This window comes from Heterocephalus glaber, unplaced genomic scaffold (assembly GCF_053883595.1).
Source record: "Heterocephalus glaber isolate CG9 unplaced genomic scaffold, H.glaber_assembly_v1.0 deba00001773, whole genome shotgun sequence".
Taxonomy (NCBI): domain Eukaryota; kingdom Metazoa; phylum Chordata; class Mammalia; order Rodentia; family Bathyergidae; genus Heterocephalus; species Heterocephalus glaber.
The window spans coordinates 12,264,535-12,282,512 of record NW_028258463.1 but is presented as its reverse complement, the minus strand read 5'-3'; the positions used below and the strand labels follow the sequence as shown (position 1 = coordinate 12,282,512).

Here is a 17,978-nt window from a genome sequence, read left to right as displayed (position 1 = left end):
ATTGATACTTTGAAACAGGAAAAGGTCCAAAGAGGTAGGGGTGTTGGGAGGAGATGGGGAAAGAAAAGAATGGAAAGGAAAAATTATGAGAAAAGAAAAAAAAATGGAAACGAAGCCTATATAAATAGGGAAGGGTGGAGGGGTGAAGGGCGCACAGGTAATGGGGAAAAAATAAGAACCAAGATACATCATGTACAGGTAAAAGCAACCAATGATAAATGTAAACGTATTATATACCTAAAATGTAACAATAAAAGAATTTATGCAAAAAAATAAAAAAAAATCCTTCAGAATGCTAACATGCTTTAATGTTTTAGTATTTTATCAAGTAATTTAAAAATCCACTGTTGGATCTTTTTACAGCTTACTCTCGCTTGTTCCCGAAGTTCATCCACAATTAAGCGATCAACTCTAGATGGGTTGGAGGTCAGCCTTGGAATTGGAGTATTGTTAGTACTGGATACTTTTTTTCCTGGATAATTCTTGGCAAGAGCTAATTCAGTCTGTAAAAAATCATGTAACTTTTAGATGCTGAATTTTCTAAATATAATTCAACTATGATTAATATTTTTCATAGTCCTAAGAAATAAAATTACCCCTTTAAAAAAATTCTGGTTTGGTATCAAAGGGCAACAAATATAAATCATAGGGTGACAGTATTTTTGTTATACTTAATACATATAAAAGACTCAAATACTACTATAGTTTTCAAAGAAATAAACTTTTTTTTTTTGTACCGGGGATCAAACGCAGGTCCTTGCTCTTGTGCAGCAGAGAAACCACTGAGCTAAATCCCCAGCCCCTCAAAGAAATAAACTTTTAACCCAATAAAGAAAAAAAATCTACTCCATAGACATACTTTAAAAATTAGAATATTGGCAACAATTATTTTAAAACTCAAGTTTTAGTCTTTAACCTAGCTAATTCTTCATAGTCATGAACTTAAAAACTGTATACATAAAATAATTCAGTATAGAATAAGGCAGTCTTAAGCTGCACTAAGGTAAGCAAAGTGGAGACAGGCAGAGGGAACAGATTACGTTATTCCTAAATGGACAACTGGGTTACCTTTTTCCTCTCCTTTTCTAGTGCTCTCCACTGTTCATAGCACTCTTCTAGACGAATATGGAGTTCGCTGGCTGGTCCACTACGGGTTTTAATTGGTCTTTGAAATCCAAAAGTTGGCATCAAACCAGAAAAGGAACTATCACAACACATCATATCATTAAAATAAGGATATAAGTGGCTTAAGTCATCATAAGAAAACAAATCATAGGAATCCAACAGTGGAAGAACTGAATGGCCAAATGGGTGAGTGGATCTTAGGGGAAACCCATTTGAACTAAGTTGTTGAAAACCCTGATTATGCCTTAAATCTCCCATCATACAATTATTAGAGAAGCATGAGGCCTGTGTGTGATTCACATGGCTATTAATATTGTTGTCTCCACTTCCTTGTCTGTGGCTATTAAAATGCCCCTGTACCTCCAACAGCTCTTGGTATGTATTTGGAGATAAGCCATCTAAATGCTTTGGACCTTCCTCGGGATCATAATGTCCGCTCTGGGGCTTGGCTTGAAAATTATGTTTGTTTACATTTTCAGTGATCCCATACTGCTGAACTGAATGGTTATCAGAAAATCCATTTGGCTGCTTCACTTTTTTATCCATAACCAATTCAAAGAGATTTTCTTCTCCAGTCTTTGTCAGTCCTTCCATGTGATTGACAGATTGAATTCTTTCTGCACCATTGTAATTGAAATCAAAACTAGAAAACACTGAAGGGTTTTCGTGGCAATACTTCTGAAATAAATTGCTATTTGGGGTTAAATTTGTGGAGGGTAGCTGGGGGAAATCTGAATAATGGTTAGAACCTTTTGGAGCTGCACTTAAATGACAATTTAATTTCATCAAGTTACCTTGATTTCGATAAGGAATAGCAGTGTTATTCTTTGTTTGAACATTCATCCAAGTTGGTCTGTTTAAATTGATACCTCCTGCGGATGTTGCTGAGTTTGATAATAAATTCACTGATTTAAAGTACTCAGAATTTGGGATCTCAGCTTTAGCAAATTGTTGCTTTTCTGTGACATTAGCAAAATCATTATTAGCTGGGCAAGCTGTGTGAGGTTTTAGTCCATATTCTGACTTTAAGGCAAAATCAGCAGCGAATCCTGTTTCCTTTCCAAACTGTTTTTCTGCCAGATGTAGTGCGGTTTTGGGAAATGTGAAATTTTGCTGGTCAGATAGTGTGTCCTCCATTTTTTTCTGACTTGCTGATTTAACCTGAAATAACTTTGTATAGCCATCTGCTTCTACAGTTGGTGTTTCAGATGTGCCATTGGCTAATTTTTTACCATCTTGGACACTAAAATTTGAACATTTATTAAGCTTAGCTTTATTAGGATGAGCATATTCTGGGTACCTACAATAATCTGCATTTTCACTGTATCTATTAAATTGGGAAGGAAACATCTCTGCCCTTTTTTGTTGTAATGGTGCTTCAAGACCTTTAGCAAATATTTTCTCTCTTCCATAAGGGTAAATATCAATTCCTGATTCTTTCACAATATCAGACAGACAAGTTTGTGGTGCAAGACAGTTCTTGATAAATGGATATTCTTGGAATGTTGCCTTAGCTGTATCATTTGTCTGACTATTATAACAGTTAGAATGATCACTTCGTGCGGGATACATCCATTGTTCATCCAGGTCTAAACCAGTAAATCCATGATAGAGTTCATCTATTTTTTGTTGTGGTAGGAGATTATTACTATGAAGGTATTGTTTTTCCATTGCTGACACGGATTCACCACTATAAAAAGATTGTTGAGAGACAGCTGTGTCTACTGGCCTTTTGGTTTCTGTTAAGAGGTCATGGTGATCTACAAATCTGCTTGTATTCATTGGCCAAACTGACTTTAAATTAGAGGAGCAGGTCCTAGAACAAGTAAATATATTTAATTACAACTTAAGTTTTAAAGACATTATTTCCCCAGTGAAAAAGATAGGAAAGATTTTTAAAAACATTTATTTTGCCCCCCCCCCCATTTTCAAATCTTGACTTACAAGCTACCTTCAACCCCAAATAATTTTTTTTTTTGGTACCAGGGATCAAACTCGAGACCTTGCGCTTGAGAGGCAGGCGACAGAAGCACTGAGCTAAATCCCTGGCCCATCTCCAAATAATTTTCTATCATATGAAATGTGCTTTATGCTCTATAAACAGTCATGCACTGATAAAGACTTTTCAATTAACAACAGACCACATATACAACTGTAATGAAGCTGAAAATTTCCTGTTGCTCATGACACATAATCATCATAATATCACTGTAGCCCAAGGCACTCCTAGGTGTTTATGGTGCTGGTGTAAACAAACCTACTACATATATGATTGCATAGTCATATAAAAGTATAACATAATTATGTACAGTATGTAGTATTATATAATGGTAAAGAATATTTACTGGTTTGTGTTTTTACTATACTATACTTGTTTTGTTTTTTGAAATACTAGGGATTGAACCCAGTGCTTTCACACTAAGCTACATTCCCAGCCCTTATGTTTTTATTTTGTGATAAGTTTTTAAATTCCCCTGGCTGGGCTTGAACTTGTGATCTTCCTACTTCAATCTCCCAGGGTGCTAAGATTAAAGGTGCGCACCACTGCACCTAGCTTTTAGGCTTGTTTTTGTTTGTTTGTTTGTTTTTTGTACCCAGGATAGGACTCAGGACCTTGCGCTTGCAAGGCAGGCACCGGAACCACTGAGCTAAATCCCCGGCTAGTCTTGTTTTTAAAGCTAATGTAAAATCATGCTGTGTTACACTGATTGCACCAAGAGGCCATGTTGAGTGACTAACTTACAGCATCTGCATTTGTATAAGTACACATCGATAATGTTTATTTGAATGACAACAAAATCAATTATTAATGCACTTCTCAGAACCTATCCCCATCATTAAGCAACCCTTAACTGTGTTCATTTTAATCTTATTAGGTCTTTACTGTACTTTGCCAAGAGGCATTAAGTAAGGCCTTCAGGCTGGTAACTTGGGGGTCTTAGAGGAATTGTTTATCATAAGTAGAGAATAAGAAAGGCTTTTTTCCTTTGATTAGATTATTATATAATACAAAAGTACTGTTGACCACAATTTTTTTTAATGAAAAAAGATCTGTTTTGCTTAAAGTATGTTTGAAATTAGTTAGATGTGTGCAGCATATTTTCCTGTTTATGAAATAGGGTGTTTTGGTAATATGTCTTCCACACCCAATTAAAACAATATTTTAAAAACTTCTACCACATGAATAAAATCCACATATGTTTCTGTAATGACTAATGAGTTTTATTCTTTGGGATCTATATATAAAAGCTCCTCGGAATTTATACTCTTTAAGTCAAACTTTAGCTTATGAACTCAAGGGAAATAGCTCTGAATTATACAAGAATAAATTTTCAAATGAAAGTTCTTAAGCAAATAAAACCTTAGACTGAACTTTCAATTCTATGACAATTACTTCAGTAAAATCAAGGCTCCTAGCAACAAATACCTGAATTAATATGTCTACTGTCGGATGATCCACTATTAACTAAAAATAAAAGTTAATAAACAGGGTAACCTAATGTATGTGAATTTAAAATCTTATTATACATTATAAAGTTTATACACCATACTAACCCTTCAGGAAAATATGGCTGTGACTTATCTTGTTCTTCCAAAATGTTAGACACAAGTCCATATAAATCTGTTTCGCTGCCATAGTCATTTCTTTCAGTTTGAATCCTGAAAAGAAATAAGTAACATGTAAACTATTTTATTCATGTTAAACACAATATATTGATTTTTCCTTCCAGACATATTCTACTATTGTTTTTTTCTAATGTACCTGGATTAACTTTATACCATCATTTCAAAAGAAGAGGGAACAAGGGCCAGGGATTTAGCTCAGTGGTTTCGCCGCCTGCTGCGCAAGCGCAAGGACCTGAGTTCAATCCCTGGTCCCCCCCCCCCCAAAAAAAAGAGGGAACAAGAACTCAAGAATACTTACTACTCTGGCATGATACCTATACTATATAAATTCTCTCCTATGTCTACTTCATAATGTATGTTTATCTCTTATTCCTCCCTAACACATGCTGTTCATTTCAGGTGACCAACAAACATATGAGTGGGCCAGGGATATAGCTCAGTGGTGCAGCCACCTGCCTTACAAGTGTGAGGTTCTGAGTTCAATCCCCAGTACTGAAAAAAAAAAAAAACAAAGAGCTACAATGTCACAGACATGCTGTACCATAGCTACTCCTAAAAGCATGCCTGGTTCTATGATACTTCATTTATTCCATCATCACCTGCTCAGCTTCTTCACTTGTGATTTAAAGACCACATGAACCTGCTGCTGTATTGAGACTCCTTACATTAAATATCACATATCAAAGTGAATTGTCATATGGTCATTCTAGTTTCCATGGCAATTTTGCAGTTGTCCTTAAAATACAATAAACTGAAGGGCCATCCCTAAATCCTTGTCAAAGTAGTGACTGGTTGGAGTCCCATGTCTTTGAGATCCCACCAACTAATACTGTCTAAATAAATAATATAAAATGAAAAAAACCACAAGCACATAGAAAATTGCTGTTTTTTACTTCTCATGGTTTTGATAATTCCTTCCCAGAAATAATGTTTTGTTTTAAATATAATTTCTTGCCTTTTAAATATGTTATTTCCAACATTCCAAAGTGTTGAGATGTTCTAAAATAAAAATGTTATATCTGCCTAATACTCAAATGTTTAATCGATCATGGTACCAGAAGGGTAAGCATTAGTAATCAACTATTATCTCCTGAATGGTTGAATGATTATTTGAGATACAGAGAAACTTGTATTTTAAATTAAACTTTAAAATTATATGCACAGGTATAATATTTGCCATGTTGGGCCAGGGATTTAGCTCAGTGGTTCTGGTGCCTGCCTCGAAAGTGCAAGGTCCCAAGTTCGATCCCTGGTACCAAACAAAAAAAAAAGACTTGGCATGTTAATTCTAGTGTCTTTAGTAGGAAAGCATCTAATATACAATTGTCCCTTATTATCTGTAGAATAGAAAAGTATTTTAAATTACTGAAAACTTTGAATTGGATTAAAAAGCTGGGCATGGTGGTACACATCTGTAATCCCAGCATTTGGGAGGCTGAGACAGGAGGATCACTGTGAGTTTGAGGCTAGCCTGGGTTACACAGTGAGTTTAAGGCCAGCCTGAACTACACAGCAAGACCCTGTCTCAAAAAAATAAAAAACAGGGCTGGGGATTTAGCTCAGTGGTTCCACTGCTTACCGTGCAAGCGGAAGGTCCAGAGTTTGATCCCCGGTACCAAAATAAATAAATAAATAAATAAATAAATAAATAAAAGAGGCCAGGCACAGTGGTGCACGCCTGTGATCCTAGCATTCAGAAGGCTGAGGCAAGAGGATCGCTGTGAGTTCAAGCCCAGCCTCAACTGCATAGCAAGACCCTGTCTCATAAAACAAAAAACAAAAAAGAATTGGATTAAAAAACAAAACAAAACAGATCTACGGCTGAGGATGTAGCTCAGTGGTATTGCACTTACCCAGCATGTATGAGGTCCTGAATTCACTTCCTTATACCACACACAGATACAAAAAAAAGATAAAATAGATCTAAAAATTTTAATTCTATGGGCTGGGGATGTAGCTCAGTGGTGCCATGCCTGCCTGGCAAGCACAAAGTCCTGAATTTGATCTCAGTACTGAAAAAGATAAAATACTTGGAAGAACTTAAGATTTATGTACTAAACATTCTCTCTAATGAGTTAAGGACTAAACTAAAAATTATACACAAATAACTGTCTAGTTTAGGCTTTCCAAAAAGTTTGATAAACAAAAGTATAACGCCACAACATTAAAATGCTTAACTAGGGAATTGAGTACTTTACACTTTGGTTCCTATGTAATTAAACTTAATGATACCTCATTTTGCCTAAGAAATCTAATGTATTCATTTACCTGTTCTTTATATTGATCTGAGAATTAGAAGGTTGTTTAATATCATCTCCATAAGTAGACCGTGGTGCATAGAAAAGTGAAGAATCTATAGAACGCGCATATTCTGTTGGTGAAGAAAGTGGAGTGTAGGTCTGTCTTAGATCTACATTATCTTCGTTCTGAAATTTTAAGAACATGTTTGTATATTAAACACATTAAGGCTTCCATTTACAATAGATTAACAAAATAATATGAAATCAGAGGAAATAGCATAGGTATAAAGGGTTGGGACAATTACACTCAAATCCAGATTTAAGCTACTTGAGCTTACTTTATACAAGGAATTGGCCAACTTTTCTGTAAAGGCCAGAGAGTAAATATCCAGGCTTTGCTAGACAATGAGGTCTGTTGAAATTTGTCAACTATGTTTTTTCTGGCACCAAAATAACTACAGAGAATATATAAACAAATGGGCATGCCTGTGTTTCAATAAAACTTTACTCACAAAACAGGCACTGGTCAGATCTAGCCCCTTGTTGCTGATCCCTGGTCTAAAATATCTGCAATTAGCCAAGGAAAAGAAGTGGGGAGGAAGACCTGAGGAGGAGGAATAGGAGGAAGAGGAAGAGGATCGGATAGTGAGAGAGGAGGATCTGACAGAGAGGAAGAGAACTTCACAGGGAGGAGGAGGAGGCTGGAGGACTCAAAGGGCAGGGTAACCATTAGTTCCAGGACAGCCTGCACTACATAGTGAGTTCAAGGCCAGCCTGAATTGCACAGTGAGATCCCGTCTGAACAAAAACAAATTTAAAAAATAACTACAATTATTGCAGTTTTAATATTTTCAACAGATGAGTAATATGTGAATACTTGGATACTAGCACTGTTATTTGAAATAAATCATATTAATGCTTCCAATCCTTGGGGTTTTTTTTGGGATTTTTGGTACTGAGGATCAAACTCAGGACCTTGAGCTTGCAAAGCAGCCATGGCACCACTGAGCTAAATCCCCAGCTTGAATCTTTAAAAAGTACATTTATATAGAATTTTTCAATTTTCAAAGAAATTCCACTTAACATTATTGTATTTAGTCAACACTGTAACAGTGGTTATATCTCTATTTTATTTATTTATTTATTTATTTAGTGGTACCAGGGACTGAACTCGGGACCTTGTAGGGCAGGCAGTGGCCCCACTGAGCTAAATCCCCAGCCTGGTTATATCTCTATTTTAAAAAGTAGGAAACAGATTACAAGTTACTCAGCCAATACATGATAAAAATTAAACCAAAACTCAAGAGCTTCTTACTCCTAGCCAAAGCCGTTTAAAAAAAAAACAAAAAAAAACCAGGGTCCTTAATTTTCATCTCATTTTCTATGTCCAAGGGATACTTTAAATTTGAATTGATATATAAAATATTATGCTCTCTTCAGAAGTTTTATAGATGTTGCTACAATTAGAAGAAAAATACTCTACAAACTCATTTTCCTTTTTTTCTGGTGCATTGAATAATGATAAAAAGTTTGAATTTTTTTTTTCCTGCTACCAGGGATCGAACTCAGGACCTTGCACTTGTGAGGCAGACACGGTCAGTGCCACTGAGCTAAATCCCCAGCCCAAAAAGTTTGGAATTTAAGATGTTAATGAATTACAACCTTCCTCCTTCTAAATAGCTCTGAGATGCCATGAAAGTAATATAAAATAGAAGGAATTTAACAAACAGAAAGAGATTAAACAAATTTAGCCATTTATTCTAAAAAATGTTTCCTTAAAGAACTCTGAAAGTACACATTTACAATTTTTAGCTCTCAAAAAGGACCTATTAAAACTTGAGATTTTTATAACTATTATCCTAACATAAGCACAATAGAAATATTTTCGTATAACTACAGAAGAGATGTAATTTTGGGTATATGTTGTTTTTTGGGGTGTGCTATTAGTGCTAGGGATTGAACCCCACACACCATCCCTCACCTGCACCCTACCACTAAGTTATAGCCCCAGCACCTAAAATATGTGTGTGTGTTTTATAAGGTATTGGGGATCAAACCCAGGTGTTCTCTACCACTGAGTGTTAAGTTCGCCACACTGGTGTTGGTTGTTCCTGCCTCAGCCTCCAGAATTGATGGGATTATAGGTGTGCACCACAAAACCCAGGGTTTTTTTTAGGACAGTCTCACTCTACTGCCCAAGCAACCTCCAACCCCTGGTTCAAATGATCCTCCTGCCTCAGCCTCCCAAGTAGCCAGGACTACAGATACATATCACTGCACTTGGCTAAAAATATTTTTTAAATGCTTTTATTTTCTTGGTAAAAATTTATATAAAGAAGTGGCATTGCGCCTGCCTCTCAAGTTCAAGGTTCTAAGTTTGATCCCCGGTACCAAAAAATAAAATTTATATAAGGAGAAAACCCATGTTTAGATCAAAGTATTTCTAAATGTTTGTTCTCACTAGACAATATTATTAGTAGGGTGTGGGGTGTACACCTCTAAGCATTCCTGGGGCTGAGGCAGAAGGATTACCACAAATTTAAGGCCACCCTGAATATACAGTGAATTCAGGGCTGGCCTGGACTAATAGTGAGACCTTTCTCAAAAAACAAGCAAAAAAAGAAAAAGGAAAAAGTTAAAAAGCAATAAATATGTAATACTGAGTTTATATTAATACAATATGAAAATTAAGACATACTTTCTATTGCAGAAATCTTTTTTTTGGTACCGGCGATGGAACTCAGGTCCTTGCACTTGTGAGGCAGGCGGTGGAACCACTGAGCTAAATCCCCGGCCCAAGACATACTTTCTAGTCTCCCAACTTCAATAATCTCAAAATATTTTACAAGTGTTTATTTAAATTGTTATAATTATTATTTAATACCTACATAGTATAATTTTTCTGCAGAAAGCATGCTGTTCTTAAGAAATAGAGGCACAGGGTTGGAGATTCAGCTCAGTGGTTTTGCCGCCTGCTGCGCAAGAGTAAGGATCCAAGTTTGATCCCTAGTACCAAAAAAAAAAAAAAAAAAAGAAAAAAGAAATAGAGGCACAGAAGGGATTATGCTGAGTGCCACGAAAATCTACTTTTCCAGAATTTCTGTTAGTTAGCAGCAACTTTTGCAAAGGCTTTTATTTTCAGAACTTTTCATAACTATAGTTTTTGGGGGTTTTTTTGAGACAGGGTTTCACTATGTAGTTCAGGCTGGCTTTGAACTCATGGCAATCCTCCTGCCTCAGCCTTCTGAGTGCTGGGATTAAAGAGGCATGCTGGGCCAGGGATTTAGTTCAGTGGTTCCGGCACCTGCCTTGAAAGTGTAAGGTCTAGCCGGGGATTTAGCTCAGTGGTTCCGGCGCCTGCCTTGCAAGCGCAAGGTCCCGAGTTTGATCTCCGGTACCAAAAAAAAAAAAAAAAAAGAGGCATGCACCACCATGCCTGGCATTTTATAACCATAGTTTTTATCAGAGGCCTATTAAAACTCTTTATAGGGGTATCCAAAGTGGCATGAATACATTCTTCTTGAAATAAATGCTTAGGGCCAAGAATTTAGCTCAGTGGTTCCACCACCTGTCCCACAGGTGCAAGGACCAGAGTTTGATCCCTGGTAACAAAAAAAAAAAAAAAAAAAAAAAAAAGAAAGAAAGAAAGAAAGAAAGGATGTGTGAAATAAATGCTTAGACGAAAGGGATATTTTCAGATTGTATAATAGTAAATGAGATAAACAATGTCTGGAACTAAATACATTTTATTCTTTCAAGTACATTTTCCATTGTGAGGGAAGTTCTGGGGCTGGGGCCGGAGCTCAGGTAAAGCATGCGTATAGCATGTGCAAGGCCCTGGTTTCAAGCCCCAGTACCACTTAAAGAGGTATATAAAAGTCAAGGTGTATAAATGTCAGAAAAATTAAAGTTAAACCCCTTTAAAGGACTAATTTAAAGTTGTATTCTTGGATAATAAATCAACTGAATATGGTGAATTTAAATATAATTACACTTGTAATATCTAGATCTTTTTCAGTAAAAATCGAAAGCCTGGAAATATGTACATTAGGATAACTCCAAAATGCATTACTTATAGCACTGATATACTTTTTTTTTTTTTTTGGTACCAGGGATTGAACTTGGGACCTTGCGCTTTCAAGGCAGGTGACAGAACCATTGAGCTAAATCCCCAGCCCAGCACTGATATACTTTAAACAATTACCTGAAATTAAATCCAAATAAATTTTAGTAGAAACATTTAATAGAAATAGTAGTATACATTTAGTAGAAACATAAACATCACAAACAGTAGAAGTCTGGTCTTGGGAGTGAAAAGACCTGAATTCCATTTAGGATTTATCATTTAGGGCACAGACCGAGATCTCTGAGCCTTAGTTTTTCAGTCTGTACAGTGGACATAATACTATGCAAGGTTGTAGTGTGGGTTATATGTATTAATGTATTTAAATATATTGTTATAGTTCAAAGTATTTTTTTAATACACAGGGGCCAGGGATTTAGCTCAGTGGCACTGCACCTGGCTTGCAAGAGCAAAATCCTGAATTCAACCCCCAGTACTGGAAACAAAACAAAACAAAACAAAAACAAAAACCCCATAAATTATAACAATATCAGCACTGATGTCCTGGTTAAATTATTTCAAATGAAATGACTTACATTGCCCTACGTTTTCTTTTCTTTTTTCTTTCTTTCTTTTTGGTCTTTTTGAGACAGGGTTTCACTATGCAGTTCAGGCTGGCCCCAAACACAGAGATCCTCCTGCCTCAGCCTCCCGGGTGCTGGGATTACAGATGTGAGCCACCACAACCGGCCTCGTTTTCTTAATATGCTTAACAAAAGGAAATGTCTTGGTAGCAAGTAATTAAAGACATTGTTAAAGCTGGAGAACAAAGGAATAAGGAAAAATTTCCCTTAAAATTAACAAACTATGTTTAAAATTAAAAGAAAATTTGTTCTTAATAAATAAGTATGACCTGGCCTCTTTAAAGAACATTTCTGAGCTGGGCATGGTGGTGCGCGCTTGTCATTCTAGCACTCTGGGAGGCTGAGGCAGGAGCATTCCAAGTTTGAGTCAGCCTGGGCAACTTAGTGAAACCCTGGGTTGTAGCTCAGTGCCAAGGCCCCAGGTTCAATCCCCAGTACCAAAACAAACAAGAAAACCAGATTTCTGACATAAGATACAGAGGGAAGATGGAAACTTGCTCCTTAACTTGTGGTCAGACCTGTGTGGACTGTGTTCACAGTGTCCAGACTTCAAGTGGACCCCGGGTCCCCCAGTCCGGGGTCTGGCGAGGGGGTGTCACCCACGGGCCTGCCCCTCCCGGCACGCCCAGCAGTAGTCGGCCACACCCCAGGGCGCTCTGGGCTTCTCCAGCCTCCCGCCCGGTCCGCTCCGGCCTCGTCCTCCCGCCTCGCCCCTCGCGTCTTCCTAGCCCTTCTCTGTTTTGGAATCGGGGTTGGGGTCGGGATTGAACCAGGACCTTACGCCTGAGAGCCAGGTGCAGCGCCACCGCGCCAAATCCCCGGCCTGACCCTCCTTCTTGCTCTCCTTCCCTTCCCTTCCCTTCTTCCCCCGTCGGGCCCTCCCGTCCTCCTCAGGTCCCCTCCGTCCTCGTCGCTTCCTCCCTCCTCCCCTTTCCAGGCCAGGTCCCCGGCCGCCCCGCTGTCCCCACAGCCGGTCTCGGTTCACCGTCCGCACCCCGCACCTCAGCCCCCTCAGCCCCCTCAGCCGGCCGGAGGTGCCCGGCGCTCACCTCCATGGCGGCCCAGCCCGCCGGCTGGCGGACGCGTGCGTCGAGGCCCGGCCTGCCGTGCACCCCGTGCCCCTCCCGGCGGCGGCCGGAACCGGCTCTGTGGGCCGCGGCGGGCGGGCGAGCGGGCAGCGGACGGAAGCCGTCGGGAGAGGCCGTTAGGGCCTGGCTCGCGACCCACACGCGACCCTCCGCCCGCCACGCCACGCCACACCCCGCCGGGCCCGCCCCCGGCCGCGCGCCCCTCATTGGCCCGCAGCCCGGCCAATGGGCACCCGCCCTGGGGGCTGTTACCCTCGGAGACAGGCCTCTGCAGCAGCGGGTGGCCGGCCTCGCTCTCCGGCAGCATCTGAGTCTTTCCCGCTCAAAGTGAGGGCGGTGGGGATTGGCCCGCGCGGATCAAGAACTGACCGATGATTGGCTAATAGCGCAGCGGAGAGCGCAGTCTGTCGAGTGAAAGTGGTGCGGGAGCTTGGCAGTTTTGAGAGGTCAAGGGGCAACTGAATGACAACCTCCCTGCGCGCCCAGAGCCAACAAGGGCAATTTTGTCCCTCGGTCCCTCCCTTAGTTCCCAAAATGCCCTGGGCCGCCCAAGACACGTGCATAGTGGCGTTCCCCCGCGAAGCGGCTGTGGACCAGTCTGAGGAAAGTGCCCGCGCCCCGGGGTCCGGGTGACGTGTCCGGGCCAGTGTGACCCCTGAGCAAAGTCCGCCACCTTCCCTCCCGAGAGGGGCCGCTGTGGGCCGAGCGGCGGCCCTGTCGGTGGACTCACGGGATACGAGGTCCCAGAAACGCGCCTCCTGGGTGATGCTCATAAAGGGACACAAAATGTGTTGAAACCCCAAAGGTGCTGAGGTAGACACTGTAGAGTGCGCACTGTTAGTAAACCAAGCTAGAGAAACAGCGGCGCGCGAGACACTCGCAGAACCTGGCGCAGGTGGACGAGCTCCATGCCATGAGTCCCATGGCTGCTTCCGGCTTCTACCTTTCTACTTCTGGTCCCTGCGTCGTGTCGCGGGCTGCAGGTGACTCTGCCAGCCGCGCTCCTCCCTTGCGCAGAGCCCTGCGTCCTTTTCCCGCCCCGCAGTCCCCCAGAAGGATCTTGAAAATTGTGCGACCCCATGATTTTTTTAAAGGCAAAAGTGTACGATTCAGTAGCATGAGATATATTCACGATGTTGTACAACCATCACTACTGTCTGCTTTCTTCCTTGTCCAATATTAGTATGGTGTATTTTAAGAAATAAGCATTATAGGAAAATTTAACTGTTAAACTCAAGTGAATACATTAGCAAAGGAGACAGTTTGGTAGCATGCAGGTATTTAGTATGTAGTTAGTTCTGTCAGCTCTTACACTTTTTTGAAGATCTAATTTTGACCATGTGTACGAAGGTTGGATAGGTTGGTTTCAGTCTTACACAGTTAAAATGAGAAAGTTGGGAATACTCAAATACTTGTCTTTTTATGTTCTCTGCCTTCATCGTTTTTTGAGGGGATGGTGACCGTTTTACATTTATTAAATGTTTCTAAATATGAACAAAATGAAAGGCATTTTATGTAATAATATTAATTACATTTCAGTAATAATGATCTAATTCACAAAGATGGTGCCAAGTACAAACTTTTTCCAACTGCTATTTGAGAATATTTAAGTGAATCAGAATTTACTAGTGCATTTTAAACAAATTTTAAGAGCATTTTTTGTTAGAACTAGGTACAGTTTATACCCATTCCCCCCCCCAAAAAAGTTTCTGCAGAATGTAGCTTGTAGTTTTCTACTCTGCAAGACAATGTGTAATGCAGTATTGTTCAGATACATTAATGAAGGCATTTAAATACTTTACAGATACTTAAATATTTTTCTTTTGTAATAAAAACATTGTTTTCATTTTTAAGAGTCAGTCTGTCCTCCATTAATATCTTAAATGATAAAATAGGATTTTACTATTCTCTTAAGTAAACCTTTGAGTTCCAATAAAGCACTTATTTTTGAAAATTGAAACAAGTGTGGTGGCACAGGCCTGTAATCCCAGTATTCAGGAGGCTGAGGCAGGAGAATCAGTGAAGGTTCAAGGCCAGCCTGGGTTAGGAGTGAGACCTTGTCTAAAAAAACCAATTGAAGATATACAAGGGGCGATTAAAAAAAAATGTATGTTTAAATTTTTAAAGAAACATCACAGTGAAAGACATATTGCCATTAATCCCCTCAAAATTCTCCTCCTCACTCAGAACACACTTATCCCATCTTCTTGCCAGTTTCTGAAGCAGTTCTCTCAGTCCTCTCTGTGAGTATCTTTATGAGGTGTGATCAAAAATAAGTGAATGCTGGCCGGGGATTTAGCTCAGTGGTTTCCCTGCGTGCTGTGCAAGCGCAAGGGCCTGAGTTCAATCACCGGCACCAAAAAAAAAAAAGATTCCATCTTAAAATTTTGGGCCAGGGATTTAGCTCGGTGGTTTCACCACCTGCTGCACAAGCCCAAGGACCTGAGTTCGATCCCCAGTTCCAAAAAAAAAAAAAAAAAGTGAATACTACCACTGAGTGCCATCCAATGGAAAGGCAGGCCCCAAAAAACATCACAATGTGTCCTGGTCCACCTGATTTGCCAGATCTGGTACCATGGCCCTCCTGAATCTCCCCCAAAGTCAACATGAACACAAAAGATAAACATTTTGAGTCAGTTCAGGACATGAGGGCAGCCAGGACAGCACAACTAAAGACACTCAGGAGAGGACTCCAGAGCTGCTCCAGAAAGTTCAGAGTGATGGGATGAGCATGTTAAAAGTACGTGGGGGTATTTTGATGAAGGTGATGGCAATGCATCTTTTATTGCAATACATTTAAAAAATTTTAAACACCATATTTTTTAGTCCCTCTAGTATGTGGCTCCACCTGATGCCAGGGAGAGGGCTCTGAATTCATCTCCATGGGAAATAACATGGGTTCCAACTCAGTGTGTGACTCAGTAGCCACAGGGTCTTATCCCTCAGTGCTCAGTTGCTTTTCCCCCTTTTCTTCCTGCTCCAGCTTCTCCACAAGTAGCTCTCCCAGTGACCCTCAGACCTTTAGTTCAGCGCTACGGGGGGCTGTTAGGAAGATGCATCTTGGGCCCAACCAAACCCCACATGGGTGAGTGGGGACAACCAACGTGTGCATCTCAGCAGCACCCAAGGGCTCCAGGTGCTCGAGTCTGAAGGCTTGTTTGTGGCTTGGCAGGAACTGAGGCACATGGGAGTGTGTAATACACCCCAGCTTCCAAAGACTCAGATGACAAAAAGAATGTACAGCAGGGCCGGGGATTTAGCTCAGTGGTTCTGCCGCCTGCTCCGCAAGCGCAAGGACCAGAGTTTGATCTCCAGTACCAAAAACATAAAAATAAATAAAGTAAACGTGGCAAAAAAAAAAAGAATGTACAGTAGCTCATCGGTAAATTTTTATATTGATAACATTGAAATTAGATTTGTGATATATGAGACTAAATACATTGTCAGAATAAATTCCACCTGTTTCTGTTTATTTTTTTATTTTAAATTTTTATTAGCGCCTGATTGCAGTATGTAATGGCAACGCTGGCCATGGGGAGTTGGTGCAGAGCTAACACCTCCCAGAGAGGTTTGCACACACGTGGCTGTCATGTTTCGATTGAGCAGCAGTGTTTGGGACCCGGGTGTGCAGTAGCCCCGCATGGCCTGTGTGCACCACACTGAGGAAGGGGGAACTGTCGTAGGCCATATAGAAAGTATATGATATACAATATAGTTAATGTATATAAGAACAAAGCTTCTTTTATTACTTTTTTATGATAAGGTTGTGTTTTTTTTGGTACCGGGGATCGAACTCGGGTCCTTGTGCTTGCAGGGCAGGCGGCGGAACCACTGAGCTAAATCCCCGGCCCTATGATAAGATTTTTTAAAAGAAAGCAACACAACACTATGGCCGGGATTTAGCTCAGTGGTTCTACTGCCTGCTTCAAAAGCACAAGGACCTGAGTTTGATTCCCGGTACCAAAAAAAAAAGAAATAAGAGCAACACAACACTAGTGGGGTATTCCAACTTGTTTGTATGAAACTAACACACAGGGGCTGGTGCCATAGAAGTGGTTGCAGCTCTTGGTGAGTTTCCAGGCGCTCATCAGAATCCCGATCCCATCTCACCCTCTTTGCCCTTTGCCCTTGGAAATGGTTGTTCCAAACCTCTGAGCTGCCAAAGAGGGGGCAGAAATGGGGCGGCTCTGAAGCGAGGGGTGTTTTCCTTGGGAAGGTCTGTTCATAAAAGCCCAGGAAAGAGACACGGTCACTTTTCTCTGAATAAACGTCTGGTCGCAACTGTACACTTTCAAAGATGAATCAATCAACAACCTTCCCATTTCTAGCATCAGGATGTTGTATTCGTGATTACAACAACATCATGTGCAAAAACCATTGGATACACTGTGCATTGCTATCCTATAGCTACCAGAAACTATTTTAACTTGTTAAATTATGAAATTAAACCCATGTTGGGGCAGGGATTTAGCTCAGTGGTGCCGCCACCTGCCTCACAAATGCAAGGACTCAAATTCGATCCCTGGTACAAAAAAAAAAAAAAAAAGAAAGAAATTAAATCCATGTTTAATAATTAAATAAAAAGAGCTGGAGCCAGGCACAGTAGCCCAGGTCTGTACCCCAGAACTCAGGGAGGCGGAGGCAGGAGGATTATAGGTTCAAATCCTGCCTGCAGAACTTAGTGAGATTGTCTCAAAATTTTCAAAAAGAAAAAGGTCTGGGGATGTCGCTCCATGGAAGAGCACCCTGTGCTTGACCCGCAGTAGCATAAAGCAAGCAGTAAATACACGCACACGTGTGCTTGACCCCGTGAGCCCCCAGTGAGTTAAAACACAAGTCTGTAACTGCTGCATGGTTCTCCCAAATGGCGCAGCCGCGGGCGACGAACACACGGGCTGTGATGAGACGTGTGACTGAGTGCAGTGAGGTCAGCATGCACGGGGCTCCTCACACAGGCTCTTGTCACCCACACAGCCGATGCTGTAGCACTGCCCAGCCCAGTCCCGAAAACCAGCATGGGAGCCTCACAGCCACGCCGATGTCTTCTCAGGACGCTGAGGCAGGAGGATCGCCATGAGTTCCAGGGAACCTGAAGTGAGTTCAAGTCCAGCCTGAGCTACACAATGATACCCAGTCTCGAAAAACAAAACAAAACATAAAATAAAGCAGACATTCTCATAGCTTGAGACAT

The 17,978-nt window shown here is 40.6% G+C and overlaps 1 protein-coding gene across 1 annotated transcript in view; it reads right to left on the bottom strand.

The window, feature by feature from the left end:
- Meioc (meiosis specific with coiled-coil domain) overlaps window positions 1-12,854 on the bottom strand; it is a 28,411-nt gene extending 15,557 nt beyond the window's left edge. The window contains 5 exon segments of the mRNA XM_087202481.1: window positions 369-503; window positions 1,069-2,941; window positions 4,681-4,785; window positions 7,021-7,178; window positions 12,749-12,854. Of these exon segments, the coding sequence (XP_087058607.1) occupies window positions 369-503; window positions 1,069-2,941; window positions 4,681-4,785; window positions 7,021-7,178; window positions 12,749-12,754 (2,277 nt within the window). The 5' untranslated portion in view covers window positions 12,755-12,854.
- Between the last annotated feature and the right edge of the window lie 5,124 nt (window positions 12,855-17,978).